The following is a 21,976-nucleotide window of genomic DNA, read 5'->3' as shown; positions in this document are numbered from 1 at the left end:
CTACTTATTTAATTAATGCAACAATTCTTAAATCAGCATTTCCCACACTTCGAGTGAGGGGATAAAAAATTATCTAGCTAAGCAAACTCTTTTTAAAGGATACCTAAATTAATCTACATAAAATTACACATGTAAAGAAATTCCTATCAAAATTTCACAGTATATAAACACTGGAGAAAATGTTTTCTCTTTCTTGCCCTTTTTCGCTCTGTGTATCACTGGTAAATGGATGCTAATCTGTCAGTGTGTATATATATATACACACACCTAATTAATATATAGCCTAAGCATAAAAATAAATTTCCAAATAAGACAATTTCAGATTGTATTTTTGTATATAATAAATATAATAGAATTCACATTATATAATGAAAACTATACAATACAGATTGAATTTTAATGCTGTATGTTTAGAATAATATAGAAAAATGCAAAAATAATTTTTGGTAGGAAGTATTGTTGTGTTGAGCAACTGTATATCATAGTTCGTCCTTTCATTATAGTAAAATTAGGAAAACTAAATAAATAAAATGTATTTCATTTTTTCTGGTGTAAACCAATATACTCATGTTTGATATAAAAAAAAAATGTCAAATATCTGTTAATGGTTACGATAAATTTAATTTCTTTTGTAGATTTGAAAGTTGATATATAATGTTGCATATTAAGTGACTATATCTATTCTTTGTGCCAATTACAGTTCAATAACTCTTTAATTATACTTTTTACACTTATGTTATATAGGTATATGCGTTTCTAATAATATAAGCCAAAATTATTCAAATATTTTTTTATTTTCATAAATTATTTTGATGATTATAAATATTTGGACAGTAAAAAATATGTATAACATTTAGCAACAAACAAAATTACAGTAATCACATCTTCTTCAGAACAAAATCATAGATAGTTTATGGCTAAGAAAATTGGTCCAACATTTAAAAAGATTTTTAAAGATATTAAAAATATCATTTTTGTATCAGAAATAAGAATTCATGAACAGTAAAAATGCTTATATTTTTTCAAATCACATCATAATTTATACTTAAAAAATATCTTAATGAGTACACTGGAAGTTTTCAAATTTGTCATCCCCCCTATTTAACTAGAAATTATTTAATAATATTATATAATCAAAAGCAATTTTATTTCCATGAGATTATAATTGTACCACATTTTCTCATTATTTTTGATTATCATTCAAAATTTCTTAATCACTTTATTTTTAAAAATTAAATTGCTTATACAGAAGGAGGATTTTTTCCTCCATAAATGAAAATTATTAACCATCTATTCATAACTAACCATATGTTATCTACAAACCTCTTTAATATGATTCATATTAAAAAGTTTGGAATGTTTAATACAAAAAGTTTCATATACACATAACAATAAAATTTTCTCAAAATTATTATGAAAATGAAACGAGATTTAACTTTTTATAAGAAAGTAAAGTTACATGTATATATATCTTCAACATTTTACAAAAAATATATGTTATACCAATTATTTTGTATCTGTAAAAATACATGTTCAAAATATATCACAAATTTTGAAACAATATCTTATGTATACAATTTAACCTTTTAGATAAGGTGAATGAAAAAAGAAAAAAAAAAAATGTAATAATTTTATTAAAAAAATGTAATATGGAATTCAAAAGTTTTTATCAATACAAAATTTAAGAAAATTTTAAAGAAATTTTGAGAATTAATATTCAGACATGTTTAGATTACTGAAAAATCAAAAATAAATTATCCCATAAAATACAGATTCAATGATGATTATAAAATTTATACACATTTATCTTTGATGAGTTTGTTCATTCTTTGATTAACAACATGAAATATGAATAGTCCACCTCAATTGTTTATTCATCTAAGCATTGTTGATATTTGTAATACCATTCTTGTCCTCTTTTGCTAAAATAGCATGCAGTATAATCCCGCCCCCCCCTTTATTTGTATTTTGTTGCAATTTGTTTCAGGGTAGAAAGAAGCTAAGATTATTCTCTCATTTTAAGGTGTTTTTTTATATGCTAAATTTGGATAAATAAGATCATTCACTTTTCATATATATGTTCTCTAAACTATGAATGACAATTCTCAGAACTTTTTTCATATAATCTATGTTAATAAAAATTAAAAAAGAAAGATCTTAAAGCAAATACTTATAAATTGATACAACGTTTCAAAACATTGTTGAAAAGGTTAAAAGCATACTTAGCCTTAAATAGTAGCATAAAAAAATATCATCATACTCGCATATTATGAATTATAATGTAAATAATTGGATAATAATGTTTTAATACTGTGAAATGATAAAACAATAGGAATTTAGAATAAAAGATTTTAAGATTTTGCATCATAAATCCAATAAAAATATTTCATTACAAATTTTTCTTCTCATATTTTTCAAACACAAAAATCAGCTGCTCAGAATTATTAATGAAATGAAATCTAACAGCTTGGACTGACAATATGACTAGGAAGTAAGTACAGAAAGCTATACCTTTAACAAACATCCATTTACGATTAAAAATATACTAAAAATTCAATACTCAACAAAAAGAATGTATTATCTTTTTCTTTTTTTTTTTTGTAAATTCTTTTCTAAATTTAACTAATTTCTAAACCAGAACGCACTAGAAACATTTATAATTCCATACATTACACCTCTATATTCAAGAATTTAAATCTTCTACATTCTAAACAAAAAATATAGAAAATTAACATTTGTATAAAGCTATACAGATTTTATTTCAGAAAAGTAAAACAAATACATTCTTTAACAAAAGATTCTTCACTAAATCATGAAATAAAAAAAAAGCATTAAATTTTGCATTATCAAATAGACTTTGCAACTAACACTATCAGAGTTATGTAATCACCAATTTTAATACTATTAATTTCTAAACTAAAATATACTAAAAACATTTATTATTTCAAATGTTACAGTTCTATATTCATGAATTTAAAACTTTTAAATTTTATTATACACAAAAAAACTATAATTAATATTTCATATAAAGCTATAAATATCAATTTAAAGATTTTATTTAAAAAACATTCTTAGCAAAAAAAATTTCCACTAAGCCATGATATTTAAGAAGAAAAAAAAAATGCATTCATTTATGCATTGTTTAACATTATCAACATTCTTTGCAAACAGCACCATTAATGTCATGTGACAGTCAAGTTTCCTTTTTAACAAAGTGATATTTTATATGACAAGTATAATAAAACCCCCTTAAAATGTCAATTTTTATAACATATAAAAGAGATAATTATATATAAAATATATTAAAAGCCACATATAAAAATAAGTTTTATCATTAATCTCTTAATGGTCACTGATGCATATATGTATTCTTAATTTTCTTTCAAAAAAATTATTCTAGATGGCAAAAATACTCTTAGATAAAGATTCAGAAAAATGAATTCAATTTTTTTACTATATTTATTTGTTGCCATTATAAAATAAATGTAATATATAAAACAGATTAAATCAAATTTTTTTCATCAAAAATTGTGTCCCTGAAGAGGTTTTGTTTGGTAAAGATGGAATTCAGAATATAAGTGCAAGTAAGGTCATATAAAAATGCTTCAAATTTCACATAAAGTGGATGCTTTCAAAAAAATTACAAAATCTTGGAATAATATCAATTCTATTTAAAATACTAGTAACCCACAGAAACTCTTTTGTACTTTAAAAATATTTTAACAAAGTATTAAACAGCATGCATATTGCACAATGTGTTGAGCAAAGTGAATAAAACATTAATCTTTACTTCGAATAGGTATAACATTGGTAGCCAGCAATATAATAAGAGTAACTATAATAGCTGCAATAGTAATCAATACAATCCACATTTTGAAATTCTTAAGACACATGTGACGTCTTACTTTCTTCGCAGTCGAATGGAACTGAGTCGACTAGATAACATAGGAAAAATGCATTATGATATAGAAAAGTAATTAAACACAAGTTATACTTGATTATTTAATGTTGCAAATTTAAAATTTAACTGTAGCATGCTAATTACAAAAATTCACTCATCTTTGCACTAAAAATTTTGCTATGAGGGAGAAATGCAATGTAGAGCAAAAGCCTATAAGAATTTAACTATAAAAGTCTGTAAGAATTGTGCTACTAAATGAGTTTCTACCAGTTAATTTTAATCACTTAGGGAAATGGGAATTCAAATATAAGAGATTCCAACAAAAAATATTTTTGATATGATACTCTCAAAAACTATTTATTAATAATTAATATTACACTCAGACAGAAAATTGAATACGAAAAGAAATCAATTATTCATTTAAATCTTAATCTCAAGCTCAGATAAGAGACAGAGAGCGATACTTTTCAACAAACAATTTCAATTCCTATTATTTCTTAGTAATGTAATATATATATATATATATACAGTAGACTCCCCATTATCCGCGCCTGCCACTCTAAGTTTTTTTTTTTTTTGCTTCCAAGCAAAGAGAAAATGCTTCCAAAGCAAGAAGCAAACACAAATAACTGATTTCTTCAAAAAATGTAGTTTTACAGTTATGATTTTGTAATTACATAATACATTATAGTATTAAAACAGTACATATGTATTAATTTTTCTGTGTATCCTTGACGCCTCTTGTAAGTACGAAGGACTTTTATGTTTTCATTAACAAAATGCATTTTAGGTTAGTTTTGAGTGATATACTAAAATATTAAGCGTTAGTTAAGCATTTCCTGCTGTTTATTTTACGTTTTATTGTATATAAAACGATTTTTCAAAGTTGGAATGACTGTTTTCTCTTTCGCTTTTTTCGGATTATCCGCGATTTTTGTTATCCGCGACAGCCGCGCCACCCAATTCCGCGGATAATCAACAGTGTACTGTATATATATATATAAAGCACCAGCAGAAGTTAATATAGCAGTGTAGATTTGATTTATTAAGTTGATTTTTTAAGAATGAAAGTAAAAAGTAATGAACAAGAATGATTTAAACAGATTGTAGGAGACTGAATTATCAAAACAAACAAGACCAAACTTAGGAAATACTTTTTACTGAGACTTCAAATTAAATTGAAATTAATTAAATAATGGAGAAAGAAGAAGTTGTACTTTTAACATATGTTGTTCAATGTCACATATTTCTTTAAATTTTGAAGTACTTTTATTTAGTTGCATGCATTTATTACCTTAATCAAATATTTTGTTTCAGCAAAAATTTTAAAAGAATAAGCTTTTATCACAGCAAAGTATGTTTATATCCTTATCATAAAAAAACTCAGGCATAAAAAATATTTATCTTAATCATGCAATAATGTTGATTTATATGTATTAAAAAGAAATATCTATGTATAACTTACCGATACTTCAAGTTCATTTGTTTTATCTAATAAGGATTCAAGTCTTTCACCTCGATCTACAACTTTCTCAATATTATTTGTCATTACTACCATCACTTCTTCTACTTGTTTTTTAACTTTACTAATGCCATCAACAGGAACATCAGTACTAAATTTTATCTAAAATATATAAGAAAATAGAAATATATTTTGTTACTAATGATAAAAAAGAAAGAAAATGAGTAAAGTCAATATGATCCAAGAAATCTATAAGAATTATGTACTAACAGTTATATATAACACAATACAAAATATACATTATTATTTCGTGAAATTTACAGCAATCTAAATATAAATTCTAACAGGCAAAAATCTAAACTAAGGATTATACGGTGGCATAGGAATATTAAGATAATTCAATAAGCTGATTTAAAATGATATTATAGTGACCAAACATAGATCCTAATACATGTAAGACCTTAAGAAATCACACTGTACTGTCTGTTTAATCAATATTAGATGTTGTATGCTAGATAGAAATACATAACTTTAAATCTGCAGTCTTACTTTCTTTATTTTCTCACCATATGTAGCAATGAAATACATAGTACACATGAGTAAGCAAATTATATGAAATAGCAAATTATAATAGAAAAGTTGTAATTCTAATTTTTTGCTTGATTCAATGAACTAGTATCCTCCAGTAAAAACATCTGTAATAGTTGACAACACTAAGAAATTCACACAAATAATGCACTCTTAAGTACTTGATTCACAACTTTTTAAACATTTTTGACTGGATTAAACTAATTCAATAAAACTGAAGTTTATAAAATTAAAGTTTGTATCTAATATGTAACAAGAATATATATCTTTCTATGTTAATCTTTTGTGTCTTTATTTATTTATTATACTACAACCTTAGCTAAACAAAATACAGCAGGAGTGATCACCACCAAACTTTTTTGCATACTTTCCAATTAAGATATTATTCCTCCCTCCTCCTGCATAAAATTATAAAGGGTGAGTCCACAAATGCCTTGATGGCATTGGTTGATCATAATTATGAGATTTAGTTCTTTGGTTTAAATACAGTATTTTTAAAAAAATCTTTGAGAATATGCATTTTGATACCTCCATACTGCCCAAATGATATCAAAATTTGATATGTGACTAGTAATCACAAGATAAAAATTTGAATTTCATTGATTAAAGTTATTCAGTTTATGAATTATTGCACTTACATACATGGAATACAGACTAACAAACTATCAACTATTTGATGATTCAGGTTCGAAATTTAAAAAGTATATATATTTGAGATACTATGCCTGTTAGCTATGTAGATCTTTCTGTTTTGTAATTATGAAGATAACTCAAATTCAAATAGACAGACAGGCAGACTTCTTGTGTGTGGATTTCTCTTTTCCAATATTTATGTGAATGGCATTAAATTTCATTGTAATTCCATAAGCTAAATTTAGCCATCTGCCTCAAAGCATTCTTTGAATTATTGTGTTTGCAGACAAAACGTTAAAAATTTGTTTCTCGAATACAGAATCTGAAATGTGGAGATTCGTTAAAGTCTCGAGTTTGAATTTTTTGATAATATCAATACTTCCTCAATAATTTGCATATGAAAAATCAATAATAAAGGAACCCTTCTAGAATCAATATTGGAGCAAATGAGTTATCTCCTTACTTCCCTATGGTGAGATAGCCAATAAGCACTTTAAATTTTGAATAAATTAATATTTAATTTCTAAAAATTTATATCATATTTTAATAGTTAAAATGATAAGAGGCAACGTTTTATGATTTATCAATAGCTTGCCCCAGTTAAAAATCAATCAAATAATTCAAACTTAGAATTTTTTTTGTGATGTGATTAAAAATTTATTCAGGACAATCAACATATGATAAAATATCGAAATATTTAAGGATATTACTAATTACAGAATTAAAAATATCTCTTTTAAAATACAGGTGTCATAATATACATATATTATATACCATTTGATCTTTTAAAACATAGCTAAAATCTCTGTCAAATTCATGTTCAGATGCTGTGAGAGCCCTAATTGCTAAGCTTCCACTAGTAAACTTGTTTTTAATCTAAATGGAAAAAAAAAGTATATAAGTCAACTCTAAATTTTTAAAATATATAGTAAAAAATAAATAACTTTTAGCAAAATATTTGTATTTACACAGCAAATTTATTTTGTACATAATTTTTTAAAAAGGCATATATTTATGAAATTTTAGATATATATGTAATTATTTTAAAGAAATTTTATCGATATTTTTATGCAGATAATATTATATTTGTAATTTAGCAGATAATATAATAATTAAAGAATAGAATCATAGCAAAAACAAAAATTTCTGAACAAAACTTAGATGAATTTAGACCAAATTTTTAAAAATAACGAATTACAAAAACTTTCAAGCATTGCCTTCTTTCAGATTTTTCATCATAATGAAGCAAAAGTAATGATATAAGTAATTAAAATACAGTTAAATGGCTATTCTAAATTGAATTTCTTTTATTTTTTCATTAATGAAAATTTTATTTTCCTTATTAAACAAGTTTAAGGCTCTAATGATTTTTTTTTTCTTTTTTTATCCTGCCGTAAGTTGTTTACAAGTGTAAAGTTCATGGCCTAAATCAGAAATGATATATAAATAATACAATATTTTTAAATAATGCAATTCTTAGAGTTGCTTAAATATTAGCTGATAAATTTAACACAATTTTAATTCAAGCAATGTTACTATAAAATATTTTGATAAAATCCATATTTTTTAACACCATTACAATTACTAATTTTATTGATAAGTTGTAATAAAAGGATAATGAAATGCAATTTTCTGATTGAATTATATTAAAAAAAATGGATACTTGTGTATAAATTGCATGCTATTGGCAAACTTTATGCTTAACTGCATATCAACATAATACAGTTTGTGGCAATTGCGATTAATTACTGGCATGTGGTTAATAAAAAAGTACAAATAAAATTATTCTTGCATAGTTAAAATATACCATTCTAAAGTGACTTAACCAAAAGAAGAGTAGAACTGAGTCAGAAGATGCTACTAATAAAACAATATGCATGTATTACATTTACTATTATTGTTCCTAATTATAATAATATGAAAAACAATAAAATTACACACACAAAAATACATTTAATATACAACTACTTTAGCTTTAACTTACTTCCTTCAGAAATGCAAAGGGTACATTTTTTCCAAAATCACTTTCTGCTGCACAAATATATATAAGTAAATCTTCAACAAGAATATGGTAAGTAAAACTAGAAAAAAAAAAAAAAAAAAGGTTAAAAGAACCATAGTATAAATAAATTACCAGTAAAAAAATTCGTAGAATTATCTTCTATATATATCAATATTTTGAAAAAATTATTAATAATCCAAGTTAGCAAAAGGTACAATATTCATTTATTAATATCTGCAAAATAATAATAATAATAAGATAATTGCATAAAAATTTCTCCTTACAAACATGTTTGAAAGTTAAAGTTAATCATGTTTTATGAATGACATTTAATATAACTAATTTCACAGAATATTGATCTTTTATATTCCATCAAATGAACAACACTCAATATATTAGTAAGCCATTCATTAAAATAACAGTACATTCAGTTAATAAAATATTCCAATATACAGTATATTTAAAATTATTGAATAAAAACTTAAAGAAATTATTATCAAGTATGTGAATACTTCCATTAAAGAAAATTTCCAAAAAATTAAAATTTTGCTGAACAAAAGAATACCAGAAAAAAATAGCCATATTCTATTGCCTTTAAAAATTTCTGCTCAAAATAATTAATGGGAAATATCTGGCAATAAATGAATTGGAATCCAATCATATAAGGTAAATCTAAATATCGAGAAAAAAAATGTGCAAAAAACAGGTAATGGGGAAATAAATAATCAGATATTGTAATAGTAAAACAAGTTGAAATTCCACATTTCAATATAAGAACATTAGAAAGGTTTGAATAAGAAATTAATAAAGATAGGATAAATCAACAACATAAAAAAATCTTAAAAATGCAGTTTTCTATAACAGATGATTGAAAGTATACCAAAAAAGTAATACAAAATTCACAATGAGTGTAGAAGGATTGGAATATACTATTCCAGAATTTCAAGATTCCCATGTATATATCTAACAGGAACTAAAAATCTGGCTGTAAGATTTATTTTTAACTCAAAGGGCTCTTAAATGTTCCCAGAAGAAGGAATTCATATGTCAAACATGGTCACCGTAGTAGCCAGTTAAAATAATCAATTACCTGATCTAATGAAGGTCGTAAGTAGAATCAGGATGATTTCTCATGTTATTATTGAAATGAACTGGCACTCCTTAATGATGTAATTGCATTTGCTTGGAAACTTCCAGAAAAGCATTAGATAGAGGTTAGGGCAAAATGTCTAGCAAAAATACTGAGCAAGCATTCAGCATGTGCAAACACACACCATTTATACTTAATCATAAATTAAATATGTTACATGTATTTTAAACATAAAAAAAAGGTAATTTCATTAATACAACATATTTTTACAGAGAAAAAAATTTAATATTAAATGAAGAATACAAAATGCTTACATTCCAGAGACAAAACAAGATTTTGTGTTGCGCTCAATTGGTACATTTGGCAAAAATGATTTGACATCTGTTTCAAAGTCACCAGCCATTCTTTGACTGCTTACAAGAACAGCATTAGATTTTGCAACAGCAGCATATACAATTCCAGAAGTCATTGTTCACAATAAAAAATCTACAACAATACAAATTTGATTCATACATCTGCTTTTTAAAAAACTATCCTATAAGTTATAAACAGAATTTTAAGAGGCTAAATATTATACAATGCAGCTTGAAATAAAATAGTTTACTTGCTTTTGAATACTTGTTACATTAATGTATAAAATTTTTATTTTTTAGAACACATTAATTTTTGTAAAAAAGAATATATACATATAAGGAAGTATGTTTCTTCAACTACATTCGAAATTTTATATGCTTTTAAAAAGAAATGTTTGATGCAAGAAAATGATAAAATAAAGTAAAATTCTGAAAATAGTGAAAATATTTGATAAATGATTAGCCATAAGCAGATAGTGACAGCAACAGTAAATACCGTTGCCTTATCAATAAAATTTTATCATCCAATGAATGAAAGAACTAATCAAATTAATACAAAATGTCGGGGGAAAATGTGGAATCAATTCAATTAATGAAAAATATTTTTATGCAGTTATCATTAATAAGATTATCCTATAAAGTCAAATAATTATAATTACGGTATGAACATTTTATAAGCAAAAGAAAAAACATACTTACAAGTTACCCTTATACTATATACGCATTTTTTTATATATATATAATTGAAAAAAAAATCAAGAAACCAGTAAACGAATGTAAGCAGCGATGTATATATAATTATATATATAGTATATATAGAGAGAAATTAATAAATGTTATCAAGAGACCCAAGGAATTGTCAAAATATGTCAGACATGATACAAACAGTTTGGAATTTGATTCACTCCCACTTCGTTTTGATTACTTTTAATCACTATTTAAAAATAACTTTAAAAAAAGAATATAAATGCATCATAAAATTTATTTATAAAAATAACGGCCGGAGAATTAAACTTGATTGTATTGCGCGCATTTGATGAAATTATTTGAAAAAAAAAATTTAACCACACTTCTATGAAACACAAAACTGCATAATGCTTAACTGTAATTGTAAATTAAGCCACACCTTTCTTGTTTACATCTGTTGAATCTGTTTTAATTTTTGTATTCATTATAAACTTTTAAAAATGAGTGTTATAATTTTACTACTTTGCTCGTCATTTTTTATTTCAGGTATTTTAGAAATTATTTGCTATCTCATAGTCTTAATTTTAATTGTATGATGTTTTCTGGATTTCTCATAATTTTTCGAATGATGTTTTTAATATTTTTATGGTTAACCTTTTAAATGTTTTCAATGTTCCGATGATTATACTAAAAATAAGACATTCTATGCTATTGAAAATGTTGTGTTTTTTGTTAATTAAATAAAATGGTATGCATATGGCACAGTGCTGGTATTCTATAAAGAATCACTTTTTAAATTTTTATTTAATTTTATACTTTTAGATATATTTCTATTTATATATTATTATAGTGTAAATAGATTGTGTTAGTATATAAAAAGAAATTAAAAATTATAAAAATCTGGTCTTTATCTTGTACTAAATTCCATCTGAAGTACTAAATTCCATGTTGAATGCTATTTATAAATATTTATATTATATGTAAGATAGCGATTTTTAGCAAAGAAGGCTCCAGAATTCAGGGGTGTTTGTGCTCCGGGGAAACCCCGGAATTCCGGGGATTTTGAACTTCGATCCCCGGAATTTCCGGGGATCGTCGTTCAAATGGAAGTAGGAATAATAATGAATTATTTATTTTGATCTGGGTAATTTTGTTTGCTTTGAAAGCAGAAAACGCAAGGTCAGTGTGTGTGGTGAAAACTTTTCCTTTCTTTCTCCAAAGGCAGTGATAATGCGTGAAAAGGGGGAAAAAACTTCTTTTTTGTTCTTTCCTTATTGCGAGTTATGACTCATACCCCCGGTTCTCGGACATTCTCTTCTGGATTCTTTTCGGCAAGTAGGCGCGGCAGAAAAAAAAGGGAGAGACTTCGTTCGACCAGATGTGCGATCACGTGACCTGGGTTCAAAGGTCTTAATTTTGCAAAAAAAGTAATTCATTGAACTTTTATAATTAGGTCATTCAATACTTCATAATTGTATTTTTTCATTTCTCCCCCCCCCCCTTCTCGAAACTCCAAAATGTCGGTAGTAAGTCCGTAAAAGTTTCAGGGGATTTTTTATTTCTCACTTCATAATAAATGTGTTTTTTGTTGTAGTGAAGGTAATATATAACTTCAATGACCTAATAAGTTTTCCTTATTGACTTTTTGTAATGAAATTTCAGCATATTCAGGAAAACAGAATTGGTGTTAATAAAATATGAAACACAATTGCAATTTCATGATTTTATCTTTAAACAAGTGTGCCCACTCACACACTTACAAAAACAACAAAGATTCATTTGTGCGTTTTAAGTTGCAGTAATTTAATATTAATATGCAATTTTCTATTTTCAATTTGGAGTACTTTTCATTCACGACCTTCGTAAAACAAGCCCTCACAACTTATTTGTGACGTCACACGGGTAGAATGATTGGCAGCCATGAGCAGAATCCTGCTTTCTTCCTTACGAGCTTGCAATTCATATTTTATTACAACTATATCTTAGTACTATATCTTACTACTTACTTATTATATCTTACTACTTACAAATATCATTCATATTGTTTTTACAACTATATCTAACTTTTTTACATAATATTTTAGAATAAAATATGTTTAATCTGCTACAATCTATAGTCATGATATATATGATTAAAAATTGTTTTATTATTCATTAGATGATTTTAAACTTTTTTATAAGAGCATAATAACAATAAATCCCTTAAGTACTTTGTAAGGTTTTGGTGATAATTATTAAAAATTTCTAAAAAAATTGCCTTTTACACTCTAGTGGTACTTGAATAAGTTCTCTTGTACTTGGTATTAAACGCTTCTCTAACTGTTAAAAACTGATTTTCTTGAAAATGTTTAGCACAGACCTAAATGTTAGTAACAAATATTAGGCCTAAATCAGATTTTAAAAAATATGTATGAAGTATAATTAAAAAGATACAGAAACAAAACATTTTAAATAATAGGAACAAATAAACAAAAGACTATGAGAAGTAACAATAAAACAAAGAAGTTTTTTATTTAGCTCAAGCAAACAATACGAAAGTAATTGGAAGCATAAACAACTAAATGTAGAGCAAACAAAAATGACAGAAGATAAATGGAAGTTATACGTAATTTTAAATGTTTCGCATTTCAAAAGAATTAATTAACTAAAAATTGTACAAAAAAAAATCAAACTTACCATACTATATTTAGTTGGTATGAAATCGTCCTGCTTTATTGCAGAGATTCATGCTCTTCTAGTGTTTTCATCGCTTGGAAACGAAAATACTGAAACATTGGAGCTATTTGTTGTGTAATTACTTTTACAATTGGGAACACAGCACGCACTAGGCATCTTCATTACAATAAATTAAAATTAATATGCAAAAAGATCAGAAAACTTTTAAACAAAGCCAATAACACATTTCCCGTTCTTCACTATGATAACGACTACCGTTTTCTACAGAATTCATCCAACCTCATGACGTCATGGGCTGAAAGCGTTGGGAGTTGGGAGGCCTTGTATTACGAAGGTCGTGCTTCATTCCATTGAAATGAATGTAAATGAAATTGCCAACGTCAGTTTTCAAAAGAAAAAAAAAATGGGCAAGTTTTGTTGTTGGCATTTTGATTATACATTAAATTTATCATTTTAGGTTCTATACTGTAAAAAAAAATATACCAACAAGCTTATCATCTGTAGACAAATAAACGTTTTTGATGGAATGATTTTCCTGAAATAACATTTTCTGATTGCTATAATACCGCCTATGAAAAACATTATGTTTGTACATGATTTCCTCTTACTATTCTATGCATTTCAAGGGTTCTACCAAAGTATTTATTCATTCAAAAATAAGATAAATAAAAAATGTGCTTTCATGGAAGGGAGGGGGGAAATGCAGGCAAGACTAACTATGATATTCAGAATTGGATCCTTGAGGTTCTCGATCTACCTGATTTAAGGATTCTGCATATAGCAAAATATTCTTCTAATGAAATCTGTAGAATAGAATTTTCATACTGATGATATTTATATATTTCAAAATTGATTTTCATAATAGAATGTCAGATAGTAAGACCCTGCCATATGTCATATTATTTTACTTCTTTAGCTTATGTTTGTTCAATAAATTTTTAGTTTCATTCATTTGCTCTTTTTTTACATACATTCCAGAAAATAAATTTAAAGTTGAGATTGATTATTTAATATTGGTTTATTGTTCTTTTATTATCATATGTGTATTTCATGATTCAATTAGAGAATCCGACTAAATTTTATTAAAGATTAACATTATAAGTTCATCAAGCAGTACAACTTTGTGCTTTAAAGCAGGCAGTTTTACTTACACAGTTATTATTAGTTATTATTACATTAGTTATTATTAGTTACACAGTTATTGTGTCTGTGATTTTGGTTGTCATTTATTTAAAAAGGTAATATTTTTTTGGCATAAAAAATTAATAAAAATATTATCATCATTATTATTTGTAAATGGAAGTTTTAATTTCTTTCTATTTTTTTGTGGGTTTACTTTATTTTCTACTTTAAAATTTTGATAACTTTATTTTCTGAAATTTTTTTTCCAAAAATTTTCATAAAAATTATATATATATATTTCTATATATAAAATTTTTGTTACTTTCTTAGAAGTGTTGCCATAATTTTGCCTTAGAATAATGCCATAGTAATTCAGGTTTAAATCAAAGTTTGAAATATAGAAAAGACAGCCACACCATTAAAAAATTTTTTTTTGCAATAATTTATTTTCTGCCCTTGCATAAGAGAATTTATTTTGTATTTTTAATTGCCTTTCCAGGTGAAGCTATTCGCTGCTATCAATGCAGTTCTGATCAAGAAGCAAAAGAAGATGATAATTGCGGTGCTTATAACTCTTTTGACACAGCAAAAAATACACCTGTTGAATGTTTAGGTGAAGAAGCTGTTACTCCTGGAACATTTTGTTATAAAAGAATTCAACAAAGTCCCAGAGGATTTATATGTATGTTTGTATTTCTTAATTTTATATCAATCTTTAAAGTTTTTATTCAGTACCCCTGTTTAGAAATCATAACTAGTATTGTTTATTATTTCTATATATGCTGAAATTCATGCACTCAAAATTTATTTAGATACTTAATTTTTTTTACATTAAATTTTAATTTTTTTTTTTTTTTTTTTTTTTTTTACCCTGCAAAATAATATTTTATTAAATTTTTATTTTTTTCTTGGCTACTTTTAACATTATTTTAAACTTTTAATTAAAACTAAATTCCTTTTAATTTCAAAAAAATGTAATTAATTTTTTTAAGATGTGTTTGTACAGTACACTCCCGATTATCCGCGGAATTGGGTGGCGCGGCCGCCGCGGATAACAAAAATCGCGGATAATCCGAAAAAAGCTAAAAATGGGTATAGCAAAAAAGAAAACAGTCATTCCAACTTTGAAAAATTGTTTTATGTACAATAAAACGTAAAATAAATAGCAGGAAATGTTATATCACTCAATATCACTCAAAACTAACCTAAAATGCATTTTGTTAATGAAAACAGAAAAGTGCTTTGTATTTACGAGGAGCGTCAAGGATACACAGTAAAATTAATACATATGTACTGTTTTAATACTGTTATGTATTATGTAATTACAAAAGCATAACTGTAAAACTGCACCTTTTTGAAAAAATCAGTCAAAAAAAAAAAAAAAAAAACTTTGTGCGGCAGGCGCGGATAATCCGCACCGCGGATAATCGGGAGTCTACTGTAAATAAGAAGTATTTTGAATAGAAAATAGAAATATATAATTAACATCCTTAATGAATTCCATTTTAATATTTTAAATAAATTTTCTTTATGTCAAATATATAAATTTTTTTGGAATATAAATGACAACTTTGACACTAGAGGTATTTTGTTAGTAACTAAAGTACTGAGTTTTTATTATATTTTCAGATCAACTGTTAGCTTTCTAGTGAAGTTAAGCAGTTTGTACCATGTTATTTGATAAATATTACCATGACTTTGTCACAAGTTTTGATTTAAGATACAATTCTTTTCATGCATTGTATTAATTATTATCTTGTATTAAATATTAAGAATGAAGTGAAATAAAATGTTTGCCAAGTGAACAGATAAAATTATAATATTATAATTGTTAAAGTATAAATAAGCTCTTTGTTATGTCTTATTAATCTGAGCTGTCGAAAATTAAGCTTTAGTTCTGATATTTAAATGAGTAATTTGATCTAATAAATTTTATTTATTTAGACATGCTTCTTACTTGAAGAAAATTAAGTGGAATATTTTTTATTATAAAACATTTTTCCTTCTAATAATACGAGGGCAATTCAGAAACTCACCTCCGGTTGATTGAAAAAAATACACCAAGTTAAGTAAAAATATTTTAATATATACATCTTACAACTACATCTTTGCACTATTTTTCGACATAGTCTCCATAACGATTGAGGCACTTATCGTATCTCTTCACAAGCTTTGAAATTCCTTCTGCATAAAAATCACCCGCTTGTGCCTTGAGCCAGCCTGTGACCGCATCTTTCAGCTCTTCGTCGTCATCAAACCGCTGGGACCCGAGCCATTTCTTCATACGCATGAAGAGGTGATAATCGCTTGGCGCCAGATCTGGGCTGTAAGGTGGATGGTTGAAAACGTCCCACTTGAAGGACTCAAGAAGGGCTGTTGTTCTGCGAGCAGAGTGAGGACGGGCGTTATCGTGCAAAAAAACGATACCGGAATTCAGCATACCACGGCGTTTGTTCTGTATAGCCCGTCGTAATGTTTTTAGTGTTTCACAGTACACGTCTTGATTAATGGTCGTCCCACGTTCCATGAATTCAACCAACAACACCCCTTTGGCATCCCAAAACACCGTTGCCATCAGTTTTCTGGCAGAAAAATCTTGCCGGGCTTTTTTTGGTTTGGTAGGCGAATCTGAATGTGCCCACATCTTTGATTGTTCTTTTGTCTCAGGGTTCACGTACTTAATCCAGGTTTCGTCACCGGTCACGATTCTGTTTAACAATGGTTCTCCTTCGTCCTCATAACGTGACAGAAAGTCTAATGCAGAGGCCATTCTTTGACTTTTGTGGTGGTCGGTAAGAAATTTGGACACCCATCGTGCACAGAACTTACGGTAACCCAATCTTGCTGTCACTATCTCGTACAAAAGAGTCTTAGAAATCTGTGGAAAATCAGTAGACAACTCCGCCATTGTGAAACGTCGATTTTCACGAACTTTTGCATCAACTGTCTGAACGAGTTCGTCAGTCACCAAGGATGGTCTACCACTCCTCTCTTCATCATGAACGTTTTCTCGTCCACTTTTAAATAAACGTACCCATTCACGGACAACTCCTTCACTCATAACTTTTGGTCCGTACACGGCACAAAGCTCACGATGAATAGCTGCTGCAGAGTATCCTTTGGCTGTAAAAAACCTTATAACAGCACGCACTTCACATTTGGCGGGATTTTCTATTGCAGCACACATTTCAAACTGCCACAAAAACTAAACTAGCGCAGGTACGATGTTCACTCGACTACGGCTTGATGCCGACTGACCTGCTGAGCGTGTGAATGCACAGATGGCGCGCTACTCCCCCCACTACCCGCACTGTGACCAATCGGAGGTTAGTTTCTGAATTGCCCTCGTATGTATACAAGTAAACTTCCAACTATCCAGCTTTGCAAGATGAGAGTTGCAAATTTGATTACAAGAAAAGAAGAGAGAAAAAATTTTTTTTTTTAATTATTTAAGTAATCTCTTTTTATACCAAAATCTGCTCTTTTTCTTAACTTCTTACCTTTTAATAAAGACAAGAACTCTATCAATTTTAGTTATAAAATACTCTGTTAGCACAAGATCTTTAGCAATTAAAACTGGCATGCAGTTAATACAATAATCCTAAAGTTCTATGAGAAAAAAGAAGTCTAAGAATAAAAATGTTGCAGATAAGATAGTGTAAGGCAAATTTTATATTGTTTAACTTGAGTAAATATGAATATTGATATTTTTAAAATGAACAAAACATTAGAGTAAAATGCTTCTTAGTTCTTTCAAACATTTAAATTTATTTTGTTCACTGACTAACAATTGACAAAGCAATGACAAAAGATAGAATTAAAATGATTAAATTAAACTGGCAGGTTTAAGTTTTTGAAAAAGCCAACACCTTGATGAAATAAATTATTTTTTATTTTATTATGAGAATTATTTTTTCAACATGTTTAAATCTTTAAAAACCTACTATATGATATATTATTCTACCTAACCTTATTTACTATTCATAACGTATAATTAAATCTATCACAAAAGAATCTAATAATAAGAAATCATAAGAAAATTAAATATTTCTATTATTTCTATAACTCAAATATGTGATTAGATATTTTATTTTTATGGAAAAAGAGATATATAAATTTATTAGATTTGATAATAAACAAAATCTCACTATTCATAATGAAATAGATAGTTTTATTTATTTATTTATTATTATTTATTATGAGCATTTTGATTGAAGTTTGGTTGAAGTTAGTCTTCAAATTCTTCAGAAAATTCACAAGAAGTTAAAAACAGAAAATGCTTAAAAAGTGTGTATAATGGAGAATTGTTCAATTTGTGTTTAATATCAAAGAATGAACCAAAGGAAGAAAAGAGAAACAGCCTTTTGTTTGTTATTCATTGCAGTTGGAAAATATTATTTTTTTGTATATAAATTCTTCAGTCATAATTTTTTTTCACAACATAATGACTCATTTTTTTAATGTTAACAATCAAATTTTTTATCATTATGTTTTTTTAGATATTCAAATAACTTTCCCTCAAACTCTTACATAGCGAAAATTGATTTTAATAAGACTCATATGATAGAAATTGCTATACATAAAGGTATTTATTTAGTATGTTTAATAAAAATTCAATTTATTTATTTAGGGGATGGACGTTGGCGTACTGTTGAAAGGCGATGTGCACAGATATCTGAGAGAGGAATTAATTGGGGTTGTGATTGGGGCTATAAAGAAAACGGAGTGTACTGGGAAGAATGTTATTGTGCAGAAGATGGCTGTAACAGTGGTGGTGTACTAAGGACATCATTATTTTTAATTTTAATGATGGTTTCCTATATATTCTTTTATTGTTATTGTTGATGAAACAAATTTAAAGATTGGGGGAAAATATGGGAAATCAGAATTGATCATATGATTTTTTTGGTATATGTCTTAACATATGAAAATCATATAAGGTTGTCAGACAAATTCATAATCTAGAAGACAAAGATAAAATGTGACAAATATATATATATATTGTTTGTTTTAATGTCTTTTTTCTGATTTTCTCTTGTGCATTAGAATTAAAATACATATCTTTGTAGTCTTCTTTTTGTATATTTATCTAGTTTATATTACATTCTCATTTTTATCATGCATTTTCTAGTTGATTGTGATATATGCATTTCTGGTGAAAGGGTATTTTTCAAAACGATAGCTTTTTATTTATTTATAAAATAAGTTTTATTTTGCATTGGAATATTAATTGTAGAGTTTTAGATTTTTTTTAAAGTTTTCTTTTTATACAATACATTTGTTTAGATACTGTATAGTTTTCTATTTGTATATTGAAAATGTTCCAATTAGAGGTAGTATTTGAAAGATGACCGTCAAATAGTTTTTGTTCTGTGTATGCACGAAATCAATTTAATTTGTTGAGTGTTGTGAAAAAAAGAATATTTTTCATGATGAAAAGGTGATTTTCAAAATTTTTTAAAGGGTTTTTATGTGAGTAATCAAGTGAATTTGAAATAAATACAGATTGTTCAGTTATTAAGTTTAAAAGTACAAGGAGGTCCATTTATAATAATAATAAAAAATGTTGTATACATAAGATATCAATCAGTTGCAGGGATAATTATTCTAAAAGATAATGGAGTGTGCAATTTTTGATGGCAGTAAAATCTGAATGAAAAATTGTTCCTTATATATATATATATATATATATATATATATATACACTTGGAGGTTATCACAACTAATTAAGATTATAAAATTTGGAAATTACTACTTTTGTATGATAGTAAAAATTCAAAATTCATTTTTTATGTGTAATATGTTGCATTTCAGAATTTGTTCTTTTATGTTAAATCTTAGCATTTTATGGTCATCATCTCATGCACAATATTCTTTTTATTTATAATTTTTTAAGTTTAATTTCCTTGGAAATATGAGAACAGCAACCATACTTCAGTGCATTTTATATGTTTATCTAATGTTTTTTTTTGGGGGGGGGGCTCAAATATGTATTTGTTTGTTTCATAAAAAGTTAAATTTTCTGGATTTATGACATAAAATATGTGTGTATGTATTTTTCCATTATACCAGAAACTGACATTCCATTGACTCTTCGATAAATTTTACAACATTTGATAACTTTTATATGGAATTGGCAACTTATTATTATTATATGTACTTTATTATATGAAATACATGTCAATGTATTTTAAGTTTTGGGGCAATTCTATGTGATAACCAACATTCCGTCCAAAACATTATATTTTTTGTTCATCAATGTCAGAAAGTTGATTTTTTTTTTCATTTTATATTGACTATTAAAATTTGTATGATCTGATTTTTTTTATTTTAATATAATTTATGTCCTGTGTTTTATTGACATATTGCTTGGTATAAAATATTATAATGAAATAAAAGTTTTTAAGATTGGTTTATAATTTTTTTTATGTCTCTTTAATTCTATCTATTACTTTATTTATTCAGTGCTATTTGAAAAATGAGACATTGATATGATTCTTTTATTGAAATTATGAGACTGTCCTGAATAAAACACGATATAGATGGTTATCAAAATAATGGAAACACCTTACATTTATGAAGAATCATTTATTAGTATGGTCTTAGACCACTTTTGGCATGTAATACAGCTTGTATTCACCTAGAAATCGATTCATACAAGTTTTGAATAGAGTTTAGAGGAATATTATACCATTCTTTTTGGAGATATTGTGAAATTTCTGGGAGAGATGCTGGTTTAGGATATCGATTCCATATTGAAAGCTCTAAAATAGACCATAAAGGTTCAATTATATTGAGGGCGAGTGACTGTGCGAGGGGAAAGCAGATATTTAACTTCATCATCGTGTTCATTAAACCATGATTGGACAAGTCTTGCTGTATGGATTGATGCATTATCATCCTGAAAGATTCCATCTCTTGTTGGAAACAAAATTTGCATCATAGGATGGACCTGGTGAGCTAAAATTTCTCTATATTTCTCCCCAGTGATCTTTCCTTTTAAGGTTACGCTTTGTCCAGTAGAAAACCACGACATAGCTACCCATATCGTGACAGATCCACTTCCATGCTTGACAGTTGGTAAGAGACAATCACGATTATACTCTTGTGCAGGTGCTTTCCAAATGTGCGCCCATCCTGTTGTAGGGAAAAGTGTGAAACACGATTCGTCAGACCATATTACTTTCTTCCACTTATCAATCGACCAGGTTTTGTCAGTGTGACATAACTGTAGATAATGTTTACCATTAACATCTGTGACAAGTGGCTTGGGAATTGCTGCTCTTCCATAAATGCACTGTTTATGAAGGTACCTTCTAACTGCAATCACTGACACTAGAAAATCCAGATGGGTATTTTTAGTGCAGCTCTATTTTATACATCACAATCTGCTTCAATACTCGTCAGTCTCTTTGACTGAGCTTCTCTTTCCGCCAACTATTTTGCTTTGCTGAACTTCTCT

The 21,976-nt window shown here is 26.9% G+C and overlaps 2 protein-coding genes across 2 annotated transcripts; one reads left to right on the top strand and one right to left on the bottom strand.

Annotated features, from left to right (window-relative positions):
- Positions 1-834: 834 nt before the first annotated feature.
- LOC129961914 (vesicle-associated membrane protein 7-like) lies at positions 835-10,911 on the bottom strand. The gene is made up of 6 exons (XM_056075548.1): positions 10,729-10,911; positions 9,991-10,162; positions 8,569-8,665; positions 7,359-7,460; positions 5,367-5,525; positions 835-3,935 (listed from the first exon to the last, which is right to left on the bottom strand). Exons 2-6 carry the CDS (start codon positions 10,143-10,145, stop codon positions 3,780-3,782), a joined length of 669 nt encoding a protein of 222 aa, XP_055931523.1. The 5' UTR covers positions 10,146-10,162; positions 10,729-10,911; the 3' UTR covers positions 835-3,779.
- Positions 10,912-11,139: 228 nt separating this feature from the next.
- LOC129961946 (uncharacterized) lies at positions 11,140-20,926 on the top strand. The gene is made up of 3 exons (XM_056075592.1): positions 11,140-11,262; positions 15,014-15,196; positions 19,145-20,926. Exons 1-3 carry the CDS (start codon positions 11,217-11,219, stop codon positions 19,357-19,359), a joined length of 444 nt encoding a protein of 147 aa, XP_055931567.1. The 5' UTR covers positions 11,140-11,216; the 3' UTR covers positions 19,360-20,926.
- The last annotated feature ends 1,050 nt before the right edge of the window (positions 20,927-21,976 follow it).

Source organism: Argiope bruennichi, chromosome 2, assembly GCF_947563725.1.
Source record: "Argiope bruennichi chromosome 2, qqArgBrue1.1, whole genome shotgun sequence".
Lineage (NCBI taxonomy): Eukaryota > Metazoa > Arthropoda > Arachnida > Araneae > Araneidae > Argiope > Argiope bruennichi.
The sequence above is the reverse complement of the archived record's forward strand: the minus strand, read 5'-3'. Positions and strand labels throughout refer to the sequence as shown.